The sequence below is a fragment of the Balaenoptera musculus genome, chromosome 6, assembly GCF_009873245.2.
Source record: "Balaenoptera musculus isolate JJ_BM4_2016_0621 chromosome 6, mBalMus1.pri.v3, whole genome shotgun sequence".
Taxonomy (NCBI): Eukaryota; Metazoa; Chordata; class Mammalia; order Artiodactyla; family Balaenopteridae; genus Balaenoptera; species Balaenoptera musculus.
In genome coordinates this window covers 65,940,269-65,963,887 of record NC_045790.1, presented here as the reverse complement: position 1 = coordinate 65,963,887, position 23,619 = coordinate 65,940,269, and the positions used below count along the sequence as shown (strand labels likewise).

Sequence of the window (23,619 nt, the reverse complement as noted above, 5' to 3'; positions counted from 1 at the left end):
TATGGTAGTTCTATTTTTAGTTTTTAAAGGAACCTCCATACGGTTCTCCATAGTGGCTATACCAATTTACATTCCCACCAACAGTGTAGGAGGGTTCCCTTTTCTCCACACTCTCTCCAGCATTTCTTGTTTGTAGATTAAAAAAAAATTTTTTTTTAAGTATTTTAAAAAAAATTTATTTATTTTTGGCTGCGTTGGGTCTTCGTTGCTGTGCGTGGGCTTTCTCTAGTTGCGGTCTCCATAGAGTGGGGGCTACTCTTTGTTGCGGTGCACAGGCTTCTCATTGCTGTGGCTTCTCTTGTTGCAGAGCACGGTCTCTAGGCACACAGGCTTCAGTAGTTGTGGTTCGCGGGCTCTAGAGTGCAGGCTCAGTAGTTGTGGCGCACGGGCTTAGTTGCTCCATGGCATGTGGGATCTTCCTGGACCAGGGCTTTATCTCGTGTCCCCTGCGTTGGCAGGCGGATTCTTAACCACTGTACCACCAGGGAAGCCCTGTAGATTTTTTTGATGATGGCCATTCTGACTGGTGTGAGGTGATACCTCATTGCAGTTTTGATTTGCATTTCTCTAATGATTACTGATGTTGAGCATCTTTTGATGTGCTTTTTGGCCATCTGTAAAATGTTCATTTTTGTCACAGCATCCTGATCATGCTTCATGGATGCTGTATAATTTATTATCTTTGAAGATGTATGGTAATTTTTGTTTTGAAGTTTACTTCTTGCAGTCCTTGTTTACCCCAGAGGCAATTTTCTGTTTGTATATTTCAGTCTCATTTTAGAGAATTTCCTTAGATGTCTTGTGATATTTGGTTGGCTGTGCATTGAGTGGGCACTAAAATGTGAGTGAGCACTGGGTGTGGGGGGTGTAGTGGAACTTCACTGTAGGGTGCCTTGGCTGAGTCAGTTGTTGGGGAAATCTCCAGTGTTATTACCTTTAAGCTTTCCCCCTTGGTAAGGTAACTATATAATTTGTGGTAAAAAATGGAACATCTTTGAGAGTGAAAGTATATACTGTTATTACGCCTGAGTGTCCAGCATAAACTCAGACTATCTTAGGCAAATTAGCGTATGGTCATCTACTTCCTGGTAGTGATATTTTTTTCAGAGAAAATTCTTCCACACCCAGTATGGGTGCTAGAAGTCAAGCTGTCTGCATCTAGGAACTGTGTGGAGGAAGAGGTCTAGGGACTCATTATTTATCTTTCAGTGCACATGCTTATGGCCCCAAATTGTAAACTACCCAAATGTCAATCAGCAATAGAGTAGAAAATTGTGGGATAATCATACAGCGGAATACTACTCAGCAATGAAAAAGAATGTGCTTTCACTGTATACAATGAAATGAATGGTTCTCATACAGTGTTGAACAACAATAACACCAAAAAGCCAGATAAAGAGGACATACTCTATTACTCTATATGAAGTTCAAGAACTGGCAAAACTAATCCATGATGATAGAAGTAATAATAATGGTTACCTTTGGGGCATTGATGGAGAGGCATCAATCCTACCAATGGTATTGATGGGGAGGGGGCATGAAAGAGCCTGTAGGTTAGCTGGAAATATTCTATCTCTTGTTCTAGGTGCTGCTTACAAGGGTGTGTGTATATATGTAAAAAATCATTGAATCATACAATTAATAGTTGTGCACTCTATTATATTTAAGTTATACCTCAATTTTTAAACAAAGGTACAGAGTGTTGAGGTTTTGTGAGACAGGTGAGTTGACCACAGACTGGCCAAGGGTGATGGTGGTGGAGGGGAGAGAGGATTGGGCATTATGGACAGCTTCATGGCATTGAAATAGCATTTGAGTTAAGCCTTAAAATAGTGGTTCTCAACAGTTCTTGGGTCAAAGTCACTGTGAATTTGATGGAAATTATTGTCTTTCTCGTCATGAAAAAAGCCCCTATATACACAAAGGCAGACCCAACTTGTGTATATTATTTCATGGTCCTATTAATATCCATCTGTGACCCTCCTAAGAATCAATGGGTCCTGGGCTTAAGGACCCCTGCTTAGATAAATGGATACAAATGGGAGGGGGAAGAGTAGGATTACAGCTAAGTAACCCCCTATAGTAAGATCGGGCATCTGCCAGCACATATGGATACCAGGCAGAGAGAGGCAAAGAATCCTCCACAATCCACTTCAGTAAAATTTCCCATTGACAGCCCAACCCAGGATAAATTCCCAGCACCAACTCTGCAGATGAAATTAATACTTATATTGAGTAACCATGGCTCCAAGCTGTATTTACAAAAGCTAATATTATGTTTGCTTATGAGAATCAGCTTGCTTTAACTTGAAGTATTTTACACTGAGCATCTTACTCATCAGGAATGTCTTTTTGCTTTCTAATGATTTTTTCTGCAGTGTATGATTACGCAGCCTCTTAACCTTCTGCTGCTTGGGACACTCATATGATACTGTAGATGTATTAACCGCTTAAATATTCATTGCCCCTCTCTGCTGAGTCTATTCCTATGTGAAAAGTACACTTCCCAACACTTTGACGACAGACTTGTCAATGTCATTTGCTTTGGCCAGTGGAATGTGAGAAGTTCTGTAAACCATGTTTAAGCAGAAGCTTTATGAGCTCCCATGGTTCCACTACCACATTTTTTCTTCTGCCATAAAAGTGGCATGTCCTAGATAGGGGTTGCTCTGGATCCCAATCCAGAGATTTGGGGATTGTTTGTTACCACAACATAACATAGTGAAAGCTGACTAACACACCAGGACATTTGGGAAAGTCTCTTGAACAAGTTGAGCAGAATCTGCTATTGAGTCTTTTCTCAGGGCCCGGGGAGTTTTCTCTCCATTTTCATCTATTAATCACGAGAGTCAGTTTATTTAGGATTCCAGAATATGTAAAAGTGAGGGGTATCCAAGTTACTTCTTTTTTATTAACAAAAGAAAGAAATGTAAAGACCATAAACCATTGGAATTAATATAATACCACAATTGAGAACAAAATATTTTATTTCTCTCAATAAAACTATAGTTTACAATAGTATTTACTAAATAAATTATATAATCTCTTTTACAAGCAATAAACTAAATCACAAATATTTCAAAGACAATGTATGTACACGACATAAGGCCTTTTATAAATAGCTTTGCTTTTCTCATTTCACTAGTAAACAGTGAAAAAATCTTTATAGAAGCTAATTTTCTATAAAGTATATGCAGACCTATTACACTGATCTTTATATGAAACCAATTTAAACTTTTAATGACATGGGCTATGATTATAACTTTGAAAAGGAGCATAATTCAGACTTTATTTACCATTTTGCATGGATAGATTTTTAAAAAATATATAAGCAGATTACATATGTTGCTTATGGATAATCACTGGATGCATGCAAAATGAAATAATCCAAGTGTCAATAGTAAAATAGCACTTCCAAGTCCAAAAAGGTGATTGGCAATGGTATAGAAAGCAGCTTAAATAGAGTTCATGCAGTTCTTCACAGTTCAGCAAGCAACAGCAAATGACAGAAGAGTGTGGTATTTTTCACATCACATCTGCTGATCAGCCTCTCGGCCAAGGCTCCCCTGACATCTCGCAAACTCCAAGTCCAGTTGATTATGACTCTGTGTGTAGTGGGGCTCAGCCAAGTTTCCTTTGGGAAATTGTGGAGTGGAGAAACTTCTCTCCCACAACCGTGTTCCTGCCTCATCCATCTGCTTAGGTGGTCACCATTTTCACTTACTGGGGGAGAAAAAAAGAAAGCAGATGTAAGACTAAGTTTTGGCATCAATTTATAATGGCGCCTCATGATTGCGAACACAGGTTCATTCTTTCTTCCAATGACTCGTGCCCGGAAAACATGCAGGTAGAAATGGGAGGGCATTAGGCCTGGAATTGATTCTTTTGCAATGATGAGCATCTGCTTTCCTGGACCTGCAACATGTAAATTACACCAAGATTTATCAAGCGCTTACCACATCACAGCTTAGTGCTAGGGACTTTGAAGGAAACAGCGCTGGCTAAGACACACTCCTGCCCTCCAAGTGCACAGGGTTTTGGGGATATGCTGTGGTATATCAGGCCTGAAGCCAATCAGAGCAACTTGAACATGGTCTGGAACTCATGAATGCTGTGTGCATTTTTACACACTATCCCTGTGGCTGGGGAGCAAAAAATATGTCCAGCAAATATTGGACCTAAAATGGTAGCCACATAAGGTCAGAGGCAGCTAATTCAATCCCTGACAGCTGTACCAAGATATATACGGGGAAGCGGTACCATGGTCAGTCAGACACAATGGCTTAAATCTATTGATTCTTTCTAATTATTACAGCTATAGGACATTATGCAAGTTACTTAACCATCTTTGCACCTTATTTATCTGTTAAATGGGAGTAATAAACCCTACTTCATAAGTGATAAACTTTTCTATGAGGAAATAGTATCTGTACAAATAGATACACATACATGATATACACAAATTCTATACATATCATTTAGTGCCTGGCAATATTAGTGTCTCCAAAATCGTAGTTAAGAAGGTTGCAGTTGGGATCACAGAGATTGCGTGGCCCAACACGTTCATTTGGAGGCTGAAATAACTTGAGTAAAAAGTTTGAAATGACTGAAAATTATTAGGAAAGAAAGTATATCAAAGTGGATTCCGTTTAAAAGTATTACATCTCGTAATTTGAGCCTATTGTGAGTTGTAACTTTTATTGTTTTATAGTTGAGACTGCTCCTTCTCATTAATCTAAAACATGTTCACACTGTTACTTTCCATCCTGTTCTATTGATCTATATTTCTGTTTTTGTGCCAGTACCATATTGTTGTGATGACTACAGCTTTGTAGTATAGTCTGAAGTCAGGGAGCCTGATTCCTCCAGCTCCATTTTTCTTTCTCAAGATTGCTTTGGCTATTCGAGGTCTCTTGTGTCTCCATACAAATTTTAAGATTTTTTTGTTCTAGTTCTGTGAAAAATGCCATTGGTAATTTGACAGGGATTGCATTGAATCTGTAGATTGCCTTGGTATTACAGTCATTTTGACAATATTGATTTTTCCAATCCAAAAACATGGTATATCTTTCCAGCTGTTTGTGTCATCTTCAATTTCTTTCATCAGCATCTGACAGTTTTCAGAGTACAGGTCTTTTGCCTCCTTAGGTAGGTTTATTCCTAGGTATTTTATTCTTTTCGATGCTAAGATAAATGGGATTGTTTCCTTAATTTCTCTTTCTGATCTTTCATTGCTAGTGTATAGAAATGCAACAGATTTCTGTGTATTAATTTTGTATCCTGCCACTTTACCGAATTCATTGATGAGCTCTAGTAGTTTTCTGGTAGCATCTTTAGGATTATCTATGTACACTATCCTGTCATCTGCAAACAGCGACAGTTTTACTTTTCCAATTTGTATTCCTTTTATTTCTTTTTCTTCTCTGATTGCTGTGGCTAGCACTTCCAAAACTATGTTGAATAAAAGGGGCAAGAGTGGACATCCTTGTCTTGTTCCTGATCTTAGAGGAAATGCTTTCAGCTTTTCACCACTGAGTATGATGTTAGCTGTGGGTTTGTCATCTATGGCTTTTCTTATGTTGAGGTAGGTTCCCTTTATGCACACTTTCTGGAGAGTTTTTAATCAGAAATGGGTACTGAATTTTGTCAAAAGCTTTTCCTGCATCTATTTAGATGATCATATGATTTTTATTATTCAATTTGTTAATGTGGTGTATCACACTGATTGATTTGCATATATTGAAGAATCCTTGCATCCCTGGGATAAATCCCACTTGATCATGGTGTATGATCCTTTTAATGTATTGTAGGATTCGGTTTGCTAGTATTTTGTTGAGGATTTTTATGTCTATGTTCATCAGTGATATTGGCCTGTAATTTTCTTTTGTTGTTGTTGTTGTTGTTGTTGTTGTATCTTTGACTGGTTTTGGTATCGGTGATGTTGGCCTGAGTTTGGGAGTGTTCCTTCCTCTGCAATTTTTTGGAATAGTTTCAGAAGGATAGGTGTTAAGTCTTCTCTAAATGTTTGATAGAATTCACCTATGAAGCCAGCTGGTTCTGGACTTTTGTTCGTTGGAAGTTTTAAAATCATGGTTTCAATCTCATTACTTGTGATTGGTCTGTTCATTGTTTCTATTTCTTCCTGGTTCAGTCTTGGAAGATTGTACCTTTCTAAGAATTTGTCCATTTCTTCTAGGTTGTCTATTTTATTAGCATATGGTTGCTTGTAGTAGTCTGTTATCCTTTGTGTTTCTGTGGTGTCAGTTGTAACTTCTTTTTCATTTCTAATTTTATTGATTTGAGTCTGCTCCCTTTTTTTTCTTGATGAGTCTGGCTAAAGGTTTATCAACTTTATCTTTTCAAAGAACTAGCTTTTAGTTTCATTGATCTTTGCTATTGTTTTCTTCATTTCTATTTCATTTATTTCTGCTCTGATCTTTATGATGTCTTTCCTTCTACTGCCTTTTGGTTTTGTTTGTTCCTCTTTCTCTAGTTGCTCTATGTGTAAGAATAGGTTGTTTGTGATTTTTCTTGTTTCCTGAGGTAAGATTGTATTGCTATAGACTTCCCTCTTAGAACTGCTTTTGCTGCGTCCCTTAGGTTTTGGATTGTCATGCTTTCATTTTCATTTGTCTCTAGGTATTTTTTGATTTACCTCAGTGATCCATTGGTTGTTTAGTAGCATATTGTTTAGGCTCCATGTGTTTGTGTTTTTTAGTTTTTTTCTTGTAGTTGATTTCTAATCTCATAGTGTTGTGGTCAGAAAAGATACTTGATACAGCTTCAATTTTCTTAAATTTACTGAGACTTGCTTTGTGGCCCACCATATGATTTATCCTGGAGAACGTTCCATGTGCACTTGAGAAGAATGTGTATTCTGCTGCTTTTGGATGGAATGTTCTATAAATATTGGTTAAGTCCCTCTGATCTAATGTGTCATTTAAGGCCTGTGTTTCCTTATTGATTTTCTGTCTGGGTGATCTGTCCATTGATGAAAGTGGGGTGTTAAAGTCCCCCACTATTATTGTGTTACTGCTGATTTCTCCTTTTATGGCTGTTAGTATTTGCCTTATATATTGAGGTGCTTCTATGTTGGGTGCATATATATTTACGATTGTTATATCTTCTTGGATTGATCCTTGACCATTATGTAGTGTCCTTCTTTGTCTCTTGTAATAGTCTTTATTTTAAAGTCTCTTTTGTCTGATATGAGTATTGCTACTCTAGGTTTCTTTTGATTTCCATGTGCATGGAATACCTTTTTCCATCCCCTCACTTTCAGTCTATATGTGTCCCTAGATCTGAGGTGGGTCTCTTGTAGACAGCATACATATGGATCTTGTTTTTGTATCCATTCAGCCAGTCTATGTCTTTTGGTTGGAGCATTTAATCCATTTACTTTTAAGGTAATTATCAATATGTATGTTCTTACTGCCATCTTGTTAATTGTTTTGGATTTGTTTTTGTAGGTCTTTTTCTTCCCTTCCTCTTTTGTTCTCCTCTCTTGTAATTTGATGTCTAACTTTAGTGCTGTGTTTGGATTCCTTTTTCTTTTTTGTGTATCTATTGTTGATTTTCAGTTTGTGGTTGCCATGAGGTTTTGATATAGCAGTCTATACACAAACACACACACACACACACACACACACACACACACACGACTGTATTCAGTTGCTGGTCTCTTATTTTCAAATGCATTTCCAATGTCCTACACTTGTACCCTTCTCTTCTCATGATTGCTGATTTTTATATAATATTTGTGTGTGGATGATTTCCTACCTTTACCATATGATTGCCTTTACTGGTGAGCTTTCTCATTTGTAATTTTCTTGTTTCTAGTCATGGCCTTTTCTTTTCCATCTAGAGACGTTCCTTTAGCATTTGTTGTAAAGCTGGTTTGGTGGTGCTGAATTCTCTTAGCTTTTGCTTGTAAAGCTTTTGATTTCTCTGTCAAATCTGAACAAGAGCCTTGGTGGGTAGAGTATTCCTGGTTGAAGGTTTTTCCCTTTCATCACTCTAAATATATCATGCCATTCTCTTCTGGCCTGCAGAGCTTCTGCTGAAAAACCAGCTGATAACCTTATGGGGATTCCCTCGTATATTATTTGTTGCTTTTACCTTGTTGGTTTTAATACTTTCTCATTGTCTTTTTGTCAGTTTCATTAATATGTGTCTTGGCATGTTCCTCCTTGGGTTTATCCTATATGGGACTCTTTGTGCTTCCTGGACTTGGGCGGCTGTTTCCTTTCCCATGTTACGGAAGTTGTTGGCTATTATCTCTTCAAATATTTTTTCAGGCCCTCTTTCTCTCTCTTGCATTATAGGTGTCCCAGAAGGAGAAATGTTGGTGCATTTAATGTTGACCCAGAGGCCTCTGAGACTGTCCTCATTTCTTTTCATTCTTTTTTCTTTGTTCTGTTCTGAAGCAGTGATTTTCACCATTCTATCTTCCAGCTCACTTATTCATTCTTCTGCCTCATTTATTCTGCTATTGATTCCTTCTAGTGTATTTTTCATTTCAGTTATTGTATTTTTCATCTGTTTTGTTCTTTAAACTTCTAGCTCTTTCTTAAACATTTCTTGTATCCTCTCGGTCTGTGCCTCCAATCTTTTTTTTTTTTTTTTCACACACACACACTGTATTTTATTTTTACAAGAGATAAATAGACTGACACCAAGCATTGTACATGGATGACCACAACAAAAGCAACAATGATTGCAATTACCAAACATGAAACACACTCATACTATGTCATAATATTGACATTCAGTCCAGTAATCCTCCACTGTAACAGCTCCTTTACCTTGCAGTGAAAATTGATTTGTATATTCTTTGCCTCTGAGTCCTTGTTGGATTTTTTTATTTTTAATTCAGACAGAAAGTCACAAAAATTATACTCATCCTCATCAGTTCACTCAGTCCCATGTAATTAATTTTTTTTTTTCATCTTGATCTTTTGTTAGCACTTTTATGAGTTCATCAGTTTTTCATTAGAGTTCTGAAAATGCTTATTCATTCAGTCCAGCAGTACAATCAGTTACCAGAAACCTGTACTTGTCAGAGTCTTTTCCATGAATTTCTTGAAGATGAAACCCTTTTATAGGAACATATTTGCAAAAGCATCAGAGTACACCCAGAACTGTCTGTAAATGACAAAAGACTTAAAAATGACCACAGTTAAAAATTTGATGAAAGTTCATAATAATGCAGTTGACAAGAAAATTAGTTATTTCTGAGATATACATTTTAAGGTAATAACTAGGATTATGACTTATAACATTATACCAGAACATATAAGATTTTTAGAAATTTCATGTAATGTCTGAAACATTTATATTAACATATTTCCATACAAATAACCCAATGAAAGTTTAGTATTAGTTGTTTTGTTTGTTCTTTTTTTATACTGCAGGTTCTTATTAGGCATCAATTTTATACACATCAGTGTATACATGTCAATCCCAATCGCCCAATTCAGCACAACACCATACCCACCCCACCGCAGTTTTCCCCCCTTGGTGTCCATATGTCCGTTCTCTACATCTGTGTCTCAACCTCTGCCCTGCAAACTGGCTCATCTGTACCATTTTTCTAGGTTCCACATACATGCGTTAATATACGATATTTGTTTTTCTCTTTCTGACTTACTTCACTCTGTATGACAGTCTGTAGATCCATCCACGTCTCAACAAATGACTCAATTTCGTTCCTTTTTATGGCTGAGTAATATTCCATTGTATATATGTACCACAACTTCTTTATCCATTTGTCTGTTGATGGGCATTTAGGTTGCTTCCATGACCTGGCTATTGTAAATAGTGCTGCAATGAACATTCGGGTGCATGTGTCTTTTTGAATTACGGTTTTCTCTGGGTATATGCCCAGTAGTGGGATTGCTGGGTCATATGGTAATTCTATTTTTAGTTTTTTAAGGAACCTCCATATTGTTCTCCATAGTGGCTGTATCAATTTACATTCCCACCAACAGTGCAAGAGGGTTCCCTTTTCTCCACACCCTCTCCAGCATTTGTTGTTTGTAGATTTTCTGATGATGCCCATTCTAACTGGTGTGAGGTGATACCTCATTGTAGTTTTGATTTGCATTTCTCTAATCATTAGTGATGTTGAGCATCTTTTCATGTGCTTCGTGGCCATCTGTATGTCTTCTTTGGAGAAATGTCTATTTAGGTCTTCTGCCCATTTTTGGATTGGGGTGTTTGTTTCTTTAATATTGAGCTGAATGAGCTGTTTATATATTTTGGAGATTAATCCTTTGTCCGTTGATTCGTTTGCAAATATTTTCTCCCATTCTGAGGGTTGCCTTTTCATCTTGTTTATGGTTTCCTTTGCTGTGCAAAAGCTTTGAAGTTTCATTAGGTCCCATTTGTTTATTTTTGTTTTTATTTCCATTACTCTAGGAGGTGGATCAAAAAAGATCTTGCTGTGATTTATGTCAAAGAGTGTTCTTCCTATGTTTTCCTCTAAGAGTTTTATAGTGTCCAGTCTTACATTTAGGTCTCGAATCCATTTTGAGTTTATTTTTGTGTATGGTGTTAGGGAGTATTCTAATTTCATTCTTTTACATGTAGCTGTCCAGTTTTCCCAGCACCACTTATTGAAGAGACTGTCTTTTCTCCATTGTATATCTTTGCCTCCTTTGTCATAGATTAGTTGACCATAGGTGTGTGGGTTTATCTCTGGGCTTTCTATCTTGTTCCATTGATCTATGTTTCTGTTTTTGTGCCAGTACCATATTGTCTTGAGTACTGTAGCTTTGTAGTATAGTCTGAAGTCAGGGAGTCTGATTCCTCCAGCTCCGTTTTTTTCCCTCAAGACTGCTTTGGCTATTCGGGGTCTTTTGTGTCTCCATACAAATTTTAAGATGATTTGTTCTAGTTCCGTAAAAAATGCCATTGGTAATTTGATAGGGATTGCATTGAATCTGTAGATTGCTTTGGGTAGTATAGTCATTTTCACAATGTTGATTCTTCCAATCCAAGAACATGGTATATCTCTCCATCTGTTGGTATCATCTTTAATTTCTTTCATCAGTGTCTTATAGTTTTCTGCATACAGGTCTTTTGTCTCCCTAGGTAGGTTTATTCCTAGGTATTTTATTCTTTTTGTTGCAATGGTAAATGGGAGTGTTTCCATAATTTCTCTTTCAGATTTTTCATCATTAGTGTATAGGAATGCAAGAGATTTCTGTGCATTAATTTTGTATCCTGCAACTTTACCATATTCATTAATTAGCTCTAGCAGTTTTCTGGTGGCAGTTTTAGGATTCTCTATGTATAATATCATGTCATCCGCAAACAGTGACAGTTTTACTTCTTCTTTTCCAATCTGTATTCCTTTTATTTCTTTTTCTTCTCTGATTGCCGTGGCTAAGACTTCCAAAACTATGTTGAATAATAGTGGTGAGAGTGGACATCCTTGTCTCGTTCCTGATCTTAGAGGAAATGCTTTCAGTTTTTCACCATTGAGAATGATGTTTGCTGTGGGTTTGTCGTATATGGCCTTTATTATGTTGAGGTAGGTTCCCTCTATGCCCACTTTCTGGAGAGTTTTTATCATAAATGGGTGTTGAATTTTGTCAAAAGCTTTTTCTGCATCTATTGAGATGATCATATGGTTTTTCTTGTTCAGTTTGTTAATATGGTGTATCACATTGATTGATTTGAATCAATATATATATTGAAGAATCCTTGCATCCCTGGGATAAATCCCACTTGATCCTGGTGTATGATCCTTTTAATGTGTTGTTGGATTCTGTTTGCTAGTATTTTGTTGAGGATTTTTGCATCTATATTCATCAGTGATATCGGTCTGTAATTTTCTTTCTTTGTAGTGTCTTTGTCCGGTTTTGGTATCAGGGTGATGGTGGCCTCATAGAATGAGTTTGGGAGTGTTCCTTGCTCTGCAATTTTTTGGAAGAGTTTGAGAAGGATAGGTGTTAGCTCTTCTCTAAATGTTTGATAGAATTCACCTGTGAAGCCATCTGGTCCTGGACTTTTGTTTGTTGGAAGATTTTTAATCACAGTTTCAATTTCATTGCTTGTGATTGGTCTGTTCATATTTTCTGTTTCTTCCTGGTTCACTCTTGGAAGGTTATACCTTTCTAAGAATTTGTCCATTTCTTCCAGGTTGTCCATTTTATTGGCATAAAGTTGCTTGTAGTAGTCTCTTAGGATGCTTTGTATTTCTGCAGTGTCTGTTGTAACTTCTCCTTTTTCATTTCTGATTTTATTGATTTGAGTCCTCTCCCTCTTTTTCTTGATGAGTCTGGCTAATGGCTTATCGATTTTGTTTATCTTCTCAAAGAACCAGCTTTTAGTTTTATTGATCTTTGCTATTGTTTTCTTTGTTTCTATTTCATTTATTTCTGCTCTGATCTTTATGATTTCTTTCCTTCTGCTAACTTTGGGTTTTGTTTGTTCTTCTTTCTCTAGTTTCTTTAGGTGTAAGGTTAGATTGTTTACTTGAGATTTTTCTTGTTTCTTTAGGTAGGCTTGTATAGCTATAAACTTCCCTCTTAGAACTGCTTTTGCTTGTGCCTCCAATCTTTTTCTGAGATCTTGAATAATTTTTTACTATCATTACTCTGAATTCTTTTTCAGGTAGATTGCCTATCTCCACTTCACTTAGTTTTTCTTCTGGGGTTTTATCTTGTTCCTTCGTCTGGCACATATTTCTCTGCTGTCTCATTTTGTCTAACTTTCTGTGTTTGTGGTCTCTGTTCCTCAGGCTGCAGGACTGTAATTCTTCTTGGTTCTGGTGTCTACACCCTGGTGTGTGAATTTGGTCCAGGAGCTTGTGCAGGCTTCTTGGTGGGGGGGACTGGTGCCTGCCCACTGGTGGGTGGAGCTGGGTCTTGTCCCTCTGATGGGCAGGTTCACATCAAGGGGTGTGTTTACAGGTGGCTGTTGGCTTGGGATGACTTTAGGCAGCCTGTCTGCTGATGGGTGGGGCTGTGTTCCCATGCTGTTTGTTGTTTGGTCTGAGGCATTCCAGCATTGGAGCCTGCTGGCTGTTGGGTGGGGCCAGGTCTCAGTGCCAAAATGACGACCTCCAGGAGAGCTCAAGCCAATGAGTATTCCCTGGGGCATGCACCACCATTGTCCTTGCCCCTGCAGTGAGCACAGCCGACCTCCACATCCCCAGGAGACCCTCCAAGACCCACAGGTAGGTCTGGCCCAGGCTCTTATGGAGTCACTGCTTTGCCCTGGGTCCCAGTTCATGTGAAACCTCTGCGTGCCTTCCAAGAGTGGAGTCTGTTTCTCCCAGTCCTGTGGAGCTCCTGCACTCAAGCCCTGCTGGCCTTCAAAGCCAAATGCTCTGGGGGCTCCTCCTCCCAATGCCAGAACCCCAGTCTGGGAAGCTGCCATGAGGCTCTGAACTCTCACTCCTGTGGGAGAACCTCTGTGATATGATTATTTTCCAGTTTGTGGGTCACCCACTGGTATGGGATTTGATTTTGTTGTGAATGTGCCCCTCCCACCATCTCGTTGTAGCTTCTTCTTTGTCTCTGGGTGTAGAATATCTTTTTTGGTAGCTTCAAGTCCTTTTTTGTTGATGGGTGTTCAGCAGTTAGTTGTGATTTTGGTGTTTTGTGAGAGAAGGTGAGCTCAAGTCCTTCTACTCCACCATCTTATCTCTTGTCCCATTGGAATCGTTTTTTGTTTTTTTTTTTAAACTGAGGGTCTTGTAGAAGTTTCTGTAAACTTCGTTAAACACTCACTCTCACCCCCAGGGTTACAAGAATGTCAAAGTTGGGTGAGAACTGCCAATTCTATATCCCTGTTGTAATGTAATCCTGGGATGACATGTTTGGTTACCCGAAAGTGTCCATTTATAACCCTAATAAAATGAGGTGGCCTGACAGGTCTTTAAGTCTTCTGTGGGACTTGAAAGCACAGTGTCTCCCTGCTTGTAAACTTGGCCACAGTGAGCTGGCTCCAGAAGGCAATTTTATTATCCATTATTTAGTATTAAGTGTGCAATAATTTTCCTTTCTTCAAATTATAATCCACAAGTCCTATATTAGCCATCAGTGAAGAGACAAAGTGTCAGCTATCTGTCTACCCTGGGAAGAAGCTCATAGCTTGAGTTTATTCTTCAAAATATGGTGCATGTAGAATCCCCTCCAGCTCCCCAACATGAAGATGGGTTCTTCAGGTATTAGTGCCCTGAACACCAGCAACTTCTTCTGAGGTGCTGAGACTCAACCCTCTCCTGACCTGATGGATTTAGAAACAGAAATGGGAACTGGTGCTTTGGCGAGAGAACCTAGCCATATCTCAGGTAAGGGATGACAGAACATTTCAGCTCTATCACCAACTGAACTGCTGTGTTTATTTTTATTTATTTATTTATTTTAACATCTTTATTGGAGTATAACTACTTTACCAAATCCATTGATTAGCTCTAGTAGTTTTCTGGTAGCATCTTTAGGATTCTCTATGTATAGTATCTATCATGTCGTCTGCAAACAGTGACAGCTTTACTTCTTCTTTTCTGATTTGGATTCCTTTTATTTCTTTTTCTTCTCTGATTGCTGTGGCTAAAACTTCCAAAACTATGTTTAATAATAGTGGTGAGAGTGGGCAACCTTGTCTTGTTCGTGATCTTAGAGGAAATGGTTTCCGTTTTTCACCATTGAGAACGATGTTGGCTGTGGGTTTGTCATATATGGCCTTTATTATGTTGAGGTAAGTTCCCTCTATGCCTAATAACTGCTGTGTTTAAAAAGAACATTGCCCCTGAGGGTCAGGAGCTCATGGAACAAGGATACCCCAGGGACTATTTAGTGTGGTCATCTTAGCCAGTCTGACTGCATGCAATCATACATCCACACAGATGCCAGTGTTTCTTCCTAAGCATGTGATGCTTTGAGAATGCATGATATATTTTAAATTCTGAGACCTGAAGGTAAAGGTGTGATAACAGTTGGCATGAAAGGAGTAGAGGTTTTAGGTATTTCTGTGGCCTTAATCCTTAGCATTGTTTATCCACACATGTGTGTGTGTGGGTGTGTGAGAGGCTCGTATTTTTATTTCCACTTAAACTCAAGTACTTAATTCTGTGATTGAAACTACACAGTAATGTACACATGTGGTCAAAGACTGCTAAGCCTTTTCAATAAAATTATTTAAAACACAGACACAGAGAAATAAGGGAACATAGCAAAGCAAAAGCAGTTTGCTAACCACAAAGCCCTTTGGGAGGGTGGACTGCACTTTTTGGGAGCCAGATTGCCCCGGGGGACCCCCAAAGTATAGATCACTTCAAGATGGGCTAAGTTGGAGGGTCTAAGTTGACTTTTTAGATCCATGTGCAGAGGGCATCAAAGACGAGAAGTTTCTCTTCCAAGGTCTCATTTCTAGGCTCATTTCCAACCCTCCCTTTTTTTCAACCTTTTCCCTGAAAGATACACACACATATATACCCTCAACCTACTGTTTAAAAGACATATTTAGCCAATAGAATTTCATAAGATCTGGAATGTGCTGTGAGGGGATTTAAGGGCAGAGCTGAAACAAAGCAGAACTTCAGGACAGTCAGACTGGCTAAGATGACCACACTAAAGAGTCCCTGGGGTATCCTTGTTCCATGAGCTCCTGACCCTAAGGGGCAATGTTCTTTTTAAACTACAACTGCCTCAGAGTTCAGCTCCAGGGTCCCACAGAAGCAGGATCTTTTCCTGTCTGGTGTCCAAGGGCAGCCTCATTTTGATTTCAAGTTGAAATTCTTTGCCAAAATACCCTTGAGGAAAATATTGATTTCTCTCCAGGCTATCGTAGGTGGCAAGTCCCTTATTTCCTTTTCCTATACTGAGCCCGTTTTCCCCAGCCCCACTGTTTTCCTTTCCAGTTCATATTGTTCTTTTGGCCAACGTTCTATCTGTTGCCATGAGAGCACACCAGCTCATCCTGCCTCACTCCCCTCATTTTCGTCTAAACTCACAGCATCACCACAAACACATGTAAAGGCTTCACAACGCCCCACCCTAATCATCCCCTTGGGTCTGGAGTCCCCTCCATCTCTGGGCTCACCAGAGATGATTCAAACACCAAGCAACCACCATGTTCTCTGGAAATTTTTTTTTTTAACATAAGGCTCTATATTTACTTTTTATCACATTCATATCTACCTCATATTGGGGGTGCTTCACAAGGCACAATCACTTGGAAATAGATTGGAATGGGGGATTTCTCTTTGAACAACAGTTGCTGGTGTCCAAAAGCTCACCATTTTTTTTAAGGAGGTGAACAAATACATACACTAGTGCTACAGAAATCAGGACACAGTCTATATATGGAGTCCAATCATACCGCTATGGGCTTTTATAGCTGGAAGGAAGCTTAGGTCTAAATTTCCTACCTTTGCACTTAAAAAAATATTTAGATTCTGATCAGTGGTGAAATTATTCTTTCCCAAGAACCAGAGACTACAGGGCCTTAATTAAGAAGCCTTGAGGCAGAAGGTGGGACTTGGAACAACCTTGAAGGGTATGTACAATTTGGATGAAAACTACCAAGTTGTGCCTATCTGGTAGAATGTTTGTTGAATTCTGAGGTGTTGACAGCACATGGAGTACCAGGCCTCCTGCCAACCTTCAACTGCCCTATCAAAGCGTTCCACACCAACCAGCAGATAGATTACTGATAAGAGGAGAACAGACCCAAGAAAAAACTGGCACTGATTTCAGATGCCTCGTGGGATGTATTTAGGATTATGGCCTCTCATTTCAAAACTGTTTGTTTGTTAGTGCAGCAGCAGTATTTTAATACAGTTCCCTGCCTGATTAATTTGTTTTCCAAAGACCTAAGAGAAGCCGGAGGAAATCAGTGATTTATGTGGGCTGACAATTCTACAGTGGACTTTCCCGCATGGGAGTGACTTCTGCTAATCGTAAATCCAAATGGTTACCTTATTATCTAATATATCATGTAGCCCTGGGGCTGCAACCGAACTCACTCTGGATAGTATAGGGAGAGGACTATGGTACTGGTTTCATTCGAAAAGGAGCACTGCCTTGGGATGAGGCCACTGGCTTCTCTCTCCCTGTGTAGAAGGAAAGGGTGAGATGCCAGAGGCCCCCAGCCACAGCCTAGAGTGTAGGAACCAGAAGCTGCACCCCTATCAAGACGCCCCTCTCAGCACTTTTCTTGGTACCATTTTTCTTTACAAAAACACACAGTAGCCGGCATGGATTGAATTGTGCCTCCCCCCGCCCCGCCCCTGACCCCCGCATTCATTATGTTGAAGCTCTAACCCCTAGTACTTCAGAATGTGATCTTATTAGGAGATACAGTCTTTACAGAAGTAAGGAAGTTAAAATAAGGTCCTTAGGGTTGGCTCTGATTCCATATGACTGGTATGCTTATAAAAAGGGGAAATTTGGACACAGAGACAGACACACAGAAGGAAGACACAGGGAGAAGATGGCCATCAACAAGCCAAGGAGGGAAGCCAGAAACAGATCCTTCCCTTATAGCCCTCAGAAGGAATCAACCCTGCCAACACCTTGATATTGGACTTCTAGCTTCCAGAACTGTGAGACAATACACTTCTGTTGTTTATGCCACCCAGTTTGTGATATTTTGTAATGGCAGCCCTAGGAAACAAATACAGTAGCCATTACTGGGATTTAGACAGTTTTTTTAAAAAAATAAGGATCCATATTTGAATTTTTTTGTACTTAATCTTATCCTCCACTGGGGGCTACCGCCAAAGCTACAGTTACCTGGGGGTGGAGTGGCTGTAAGGGGAAACCTGTCAAAGATCGAAAGTGAAGAAAAGGTTTTTTTCACTCCATATTTTTTGATACTTCGTTAAAGTTGCTGCCTAAGCAGTAGAAAGAAGCATTTTCTGTGTTGAATCCCCAAACTGCCATAGGGCCTTTTCAAAGAGGCTCAAGTGGAACTGGCCTTAATGGATGAGAAGGGCACGATGGGATCCTAGGGAAGATTAGCACCTTCATTTCTGTGCCTGATTATAATTGCAGCCTCTAGTTCAACTTGGAAGGTTGAGGGAGCTGCCTTTGCCGTTTGAAGGATGTGCCCCTGCCAAACGTGCGTGCACAGCAGTGGGAGGCTACCCTAAAGTACACGGAGTGGAGACAGCCCTCTGAGCCTCACACTCGCACTTAATAGCGTTCAATTCAAGGACCTCAATAGCTCCTTATCCTGGTTGGTCAGAGGCGCCTTCCTACCACTAGGTGGCAGTAGGGTCTGCTGCAGGAACGCAGTCCCAAGCCCAGTTCATAAACTTGAACGTGATTAAAGGTTCACCTTAGAATCAAGTTCATTTTTCCTCTGATGTAAAGCAAAGCTAGCTGGCCAGCCATCTTCGGAGGGCTCTTAGGGAAGTGATACAGGTTTCCCTTACATCTAGCACAGAAGAATTATAGGATGCTCAGAGCTGCAGGACCCTCTCAACAAGCTGACTGGGTCTCAGCCCTGTATGTGTGGGGAGCTTTTAAAAATACCATTGCCCTGGTCCACCCTCAGGGATTTTATTTCTAATACACAATATGTCCCCAACAGGTGACTGTATCTGTTAATACATTCGTTTACCTGACACCTTTTTGCGAGGAATCCACAATAATTTGGAAACATCTACCCAACCTCACAGTGACTAAGCCAGGGAGACGGGAAGTGAATGAAAAAACGGGGCCAAGCGTGGTAAAGAGCATGTGTGCCCTTTCACATGTCCTCGGTAAGGTGGTGTAGTTGAATAGTGTCCCCTGAAAATTCACGTACACCTGGAACCTTTGAAATGCGATCTTATTCAGAAATATGGTCTTTGCAGATGTAAATAGTTAAGGTGAGTTCATCCTGGATTACAGTGGGCGCTAAATCCAGTGACTGGTGTTCTCACAAGAAGAGAGGACACACAGAGTCACAGGGAGGTAGTGTGAACTGGGGCAGGGATTAGAGCGTTGCAAGTCAAACAATGCTGAGGGCCACGTGGACCACCAGAGGTTGGAAGAAGCAAGGAAGGAGCCTCTCCTAGAGCCTTCAGAGGTACCAGGGCCCCGCCAACACCTTGACCTCAGATTTCTGGCCTCCAGACTGGGAGACAAATTTCTGTTGTTTAAGCCTCCCAGCCTGGGGTACTTTGTCACGGCAGCCCTAGGAGCACAGGCAAAGACAAACCAAAGGGAAGCCAGGCCCTCATCTCCACTCCCTAGTCATCCTCATACCATCCATCACACTTGGGAAGGCCTTATGTTTTACTAAGTGGACAGTACTTATGCATCCTCCCTTCTACCCAATTTTCTCATTCCTCCTCAGGTCCCAGGAGAGCGAATGGCATGATGGAGGACAGCCCGGCTCACAAGGTCCACAGGTGTGACTTAAACTTGCTTTCCCTAAAATTCTCATTTGTTCCTAATCTGGTTCCTTTTGAATTTGTTTTTTGTTTTCTGAAGGCTCAGGAGCCTAGCCAACACTGGCTTCCTACGACGATGGAGAAGATGCAAATCAAAATCAGAAACAAAAGCAGCAGGGAGAGTGTGGAGGGAGTGGGGAAGTAGAGAGAGGCTGGCTGGTGTTAGGAGGTAAAGAAAGAAGAATAATGGTGCCACCCAAGGAGGGCCTGGATGAATAGACTCAGGCAAGCGCAAGAGCAGAACCGGCCTTGAGAAAGGTGGAAATCACCTGGCCTGTGAGGCCAGGATTCACTGTAAAGCTAAACAGAAAAAAATCTACCAGAGCCCTGTATGCTGTCATTTAATTGTTAACTAACTGTGGGCCTAATATAACTGAAAAGCCAGTATGCGTTTATAACTCCAATTCCCTAAGCTAATCCTTAAACAGCAGTTTAACACTGTTTGTTAAAAAAAAAAAAAAAATCCTACAGTGACCTCCTAATCCGGCCCAGCGGGTTGCCTCATTAATTTGAAGCTTGGCGTCACTCTTGTTTCAGGACAGGAATCCCTCTAGGTGCCATGGGGTGCAGGCAGTTGGATCCATTCTTTCAGCTTTTACACGTGTCTTAGAAATATTATTTGGTCAGTGACCTAAGAGGGTCAAGCCTTCCTGGAGATAAAAGAGGGCCCTATTTTGTTCTTTCTGAAATCTCTTCATTTCTCAACGATGTGGTCATATGGTGAAAGAAAATGGCATTCTGGTGAAATGCCTTACAAGCCCAAGGCAGCCTTTGCTGCTTCTCTTCCTGTTTTGGTCTCACTAAAATCTGCCAAAAACTCGAGCAGCATCTTTGGTTGGTGGGGACGGTAGCTCTCTGCTGAGAAGCGATAGAATTGTCACTGTTTCAAATAAACATCTTTTGCAGCAGCCAACGCTGGCTCATGCAAGGAGTGATTCAAGAGACCCTATACTTCACATACAAGTCATTAACGTCAATGCCAGCAGAGTCAAGTCCAGAAAGGCAGTTTCTCTTGCCAGAAAGTTCCACTGAATTTCCTAGGACCCCCGTGACCTAATTTAAAGTGTTTTTCTTCTTTTTCTCAGGCTTTTTTCATACATAATAGTCTGATATAAGCTGTTAATTCACAATCATTTTCACTTCTCTGCCACCCTTCGTCCCATGATGAAAGAGTATTGTTAACCACCCTAAAGACACATTAAAGAACCAAGCTGTCCAACAGCTGCACATCAGAGCACTAATCTCCAATACTGGCACGGCTAAAAAAATGGCTTAACTGTTTCTTTGCCCACAGCTATTTTTGTACTTCAGCCACCTTGCAGAAACACGTATCTGGATGAAAGGACATATTATTGAGAGGCTGTTAATATGGAAAGTGTAAAAAGAAAAGGGCATAACCTCAAGACTAAATAACAGAAGCGAGAAAATTGTTGTTTTGTGGCAGCCCTCTTTCAAACTTCTATATTATTTAAAAAAGCAATTCCATTATCTCCCACTTACCCATCCATTCTCAGCTAGTCATAAAAAAAGGACACCCTCACCCATGACATTTTTCAGCTGCATTGCCTTTGTTGGTTGTTCCTCTTTCCATTAACACCAAATTGCATTCTACATCAGGTAAAGGAGCCGCCTGAGGAACTGAAATAATAAGCTGTCGTGATCAGTGCCTTAGAATAGCGGACTATTCAAAAAGTGGAATCTGGCCCTATTATGAAGATGGCATGATTGCCCATTTAAGATCAAGAGCCTGCTTATCTCTGTTGTATTCTTTTAAATAGCCTAATCTGTGTCATCAACTCAAAACTCAATGGAAACACCTCTTTGGTCATTGGATAAAACCATCTTCAAAAACACAATGATTTGAATATTTGAAAATGAATCAGATAGGCTGGAACTACAGCGTGAAGGTGAATGGCCTTTTCCAAGCAATAACTAGGAACGTGGAACCTGAACCAAACGCTTCAATAAGGGTGCTGGAACAATTAGCAGCCTTTTAAGGTAACCTATCCTTTTAATTTCATGTCAAATTATCAGAAAAAGCAGGATAGCTGGCCTAATTTACATGCACATAATGCACATAATGTGGGTGGATCTTTAAAAAGGAAATTTCATATGTTATCTGGTGTGCATAAATCATTTGAGTTTAAATCATATTTTAAAGTGATATAAACAGTATTGTCCATTAGTATGCAAACAGTAGCACTAGGGGATTAGTTCCAACTACTAATTCTTAAAGAAGAAGAAACATTACAAGAGAAATCTGTTTGGTTATAACACCCAGTATAATGTCACCACAGAAGCCTTTAACTGCCCTTTCAGTAAGGATGGCTACGATTAAGAGGATTCTAATCAGGTCAAGAGGAAGGAGAGACAAAGGTGTAGGCAAGATTGGTTTTCCCTTCTGATGCTTTTCTTTGCCATCCACTCTTTCACAGTGTGGAGGCAAATGAAAATATTGAAGGGAAGGCAATGAGCTGTATCCTTTAAGATTGGAAGAGCATGCTAAATAAAAATCTCCAGCATGAAAACACACCCTGGAATTACAAGTTAATGGTGCAGAACTTCCTAGATGCATTGCCACAAAAATTAAGTTTAAATACTGTGACGGTTGATGGTAGAATATGTGATGAAACAGTGAAATTTGAAGAAACAGCTATAGCTCTTCTGGGAAAAACCTTATTTCTACAACTCCTTGTAATTTAGAATAAGTCATGGCCAGTCAGACCTAGAAGGGGTCTTAAGAGGTGACTTAATGATCCATTTCATAGATGAGAAAACTGAGGACCAAAAAGGTTGATTAATTCAAGGTCAGTGATTAATGAGAGGCAGAGATAAGCATAGTATCCTGGTGCCTATTTCTAATTCTTGTCTTATTTGATTCTGCAAGAGTTGAAGGGACTAAGTTAAAGTACTAGAACAATGTGTGGAGGACCATTTCTGGGGATCCATGAGGTCAGACTATTTTCCTATTAATACTAAGATGTTATTGGCCCTTTCATTCTCATTCCCTCTCATGGGTGCCCAGTTGAATACAGTCGTGTGCCAGATCATGCCAGACCAATGTAGGTAGAAGCAGATATGAGAATCCAGCTTCTTCAGACAATAGGGACTGCAAAAAAGTAAAATAATGCCACTCTTCTCACTAAGCTTATTCTTGTCCTGGAAAAGTTATTTTCATAAAAATTTATTTAACATTTTAATAGTTATTATTTTAAATGAATATTTTAAAATTTTCTCATTTTAAAAATATAAAATATTGATAGATATAACCCACATACACAAAAGCTATTTGGGATCCTCAATTTTTAGAATGTAAAAGGATTCAGAGACTAAAAGGTTTAAGAACTGTGGCACTAAAACTGGAAAAAATAGAAAGGAAACCAAGATGAAAGTGGAATTTTATAAAAACTACTCTCACTTCTTGTTTGGATCCATCTCTCACCTTCATGTGGTGCATGATTCCAAGGAGATGGACACATCAATCAGTAACAACTACAGTGATACGGTGCTTCATGGTTAACACTACTGTGATAGGGGGCGTAGGTAGCTGGATTTGAATTTTGACTCTGCCATTTACTAGCTCTGAGAGCTGATCAGTTAAGCCTCAGGTTCCTTATCTGCATGAATGGAGACAAATATAACACATACCTTCATGAAAGAGCTAGTGTAAGAAGAGCACTGGGATAGTGCCTGCATATGGTAAGTACTCATATTGGCCATTATAATTATTGTTTAAATTATAATTATTGTTCAAAATCCTATGCTACAAAAAGGCAACCTACTGAATGGGAGAAGATATTTGCAAATGATATGTCTGATAATGGGTTAATATCCAAAAATATATAAAGAACTCATATAACTCAACATTATATATATATATAAACAACCTGATTAAAAAACAGGCAGAAGACCTGAATAAACATTTTTCCAAAGAAGACATACAGATGGCCAACAGGCACATGAAAAGATGCTCAACATCACTACAATGCAAATCAAAACCACAATGAGATATCACCTCACACCTGTCAGAATGGCTATTATCAAAAAGACAACAAATAATGAGTGTTACGAGGATGTGGAGAAAAGGGAACCCTAGTACACTGTTGGTGGAAATGTAAATTGGTACAGCCACTATGGAAAACAAACAGTATGGAGATGCCTCAAAAAATTAAAAATAGAATTACCATATGATTCAGCAATTCCACTCCTGGGTATATATC

The 23,619-nt window shown here is 39.5% G+C and overlaps 1 protein-coding gene and 1 long non-coding RNA gene across 3 annotated transcripts in view; one reads left to right on the top strand and one right to left on the bottom strand.

The window, feature by feature from the left end:
• LOC118897172 overlaps nt 1-21,380 on the top strand; it is a 124,589-nt gene extending 103,209 nt beyond the window's left edge. The window contains exons 2-3 of the long non-coding RNA XR_005020358.1: nt 19,303-19,357; nt 21,178-21,380. This is a non-coding gene — a long non-coding RNA (uncharacterized LOC118897172). The remainder of the gene's footprint in view (nt 1-19,302; nt 19,358-21,177) is intronic.
• Nucleotides 2,970-23,619, bottom strand: part of PIP5K1B (phosphatidylinositol-4-phosphate 5-kinase type 1 beta) — a 341,484-nt gene continuing 320,834 nt past the window's right edge. Inside the window, exon 15 of one of the 2 annotated variants that reach the window (XM_036856085.1) lies at nt 2,970-3,723. In XM_036856085.1, the coding sequence (XP_036711980.1) occupies nt 3,721-3,723 (3 nt within the window). In that variant the 3' untranslated portion in view covers nt 2,970-3,720. The remainder of the gene's footprint in view (nt 3,724-23,619) is intronic. The other variant, XM_036856083.1, reaches the window with a different exon arrangement.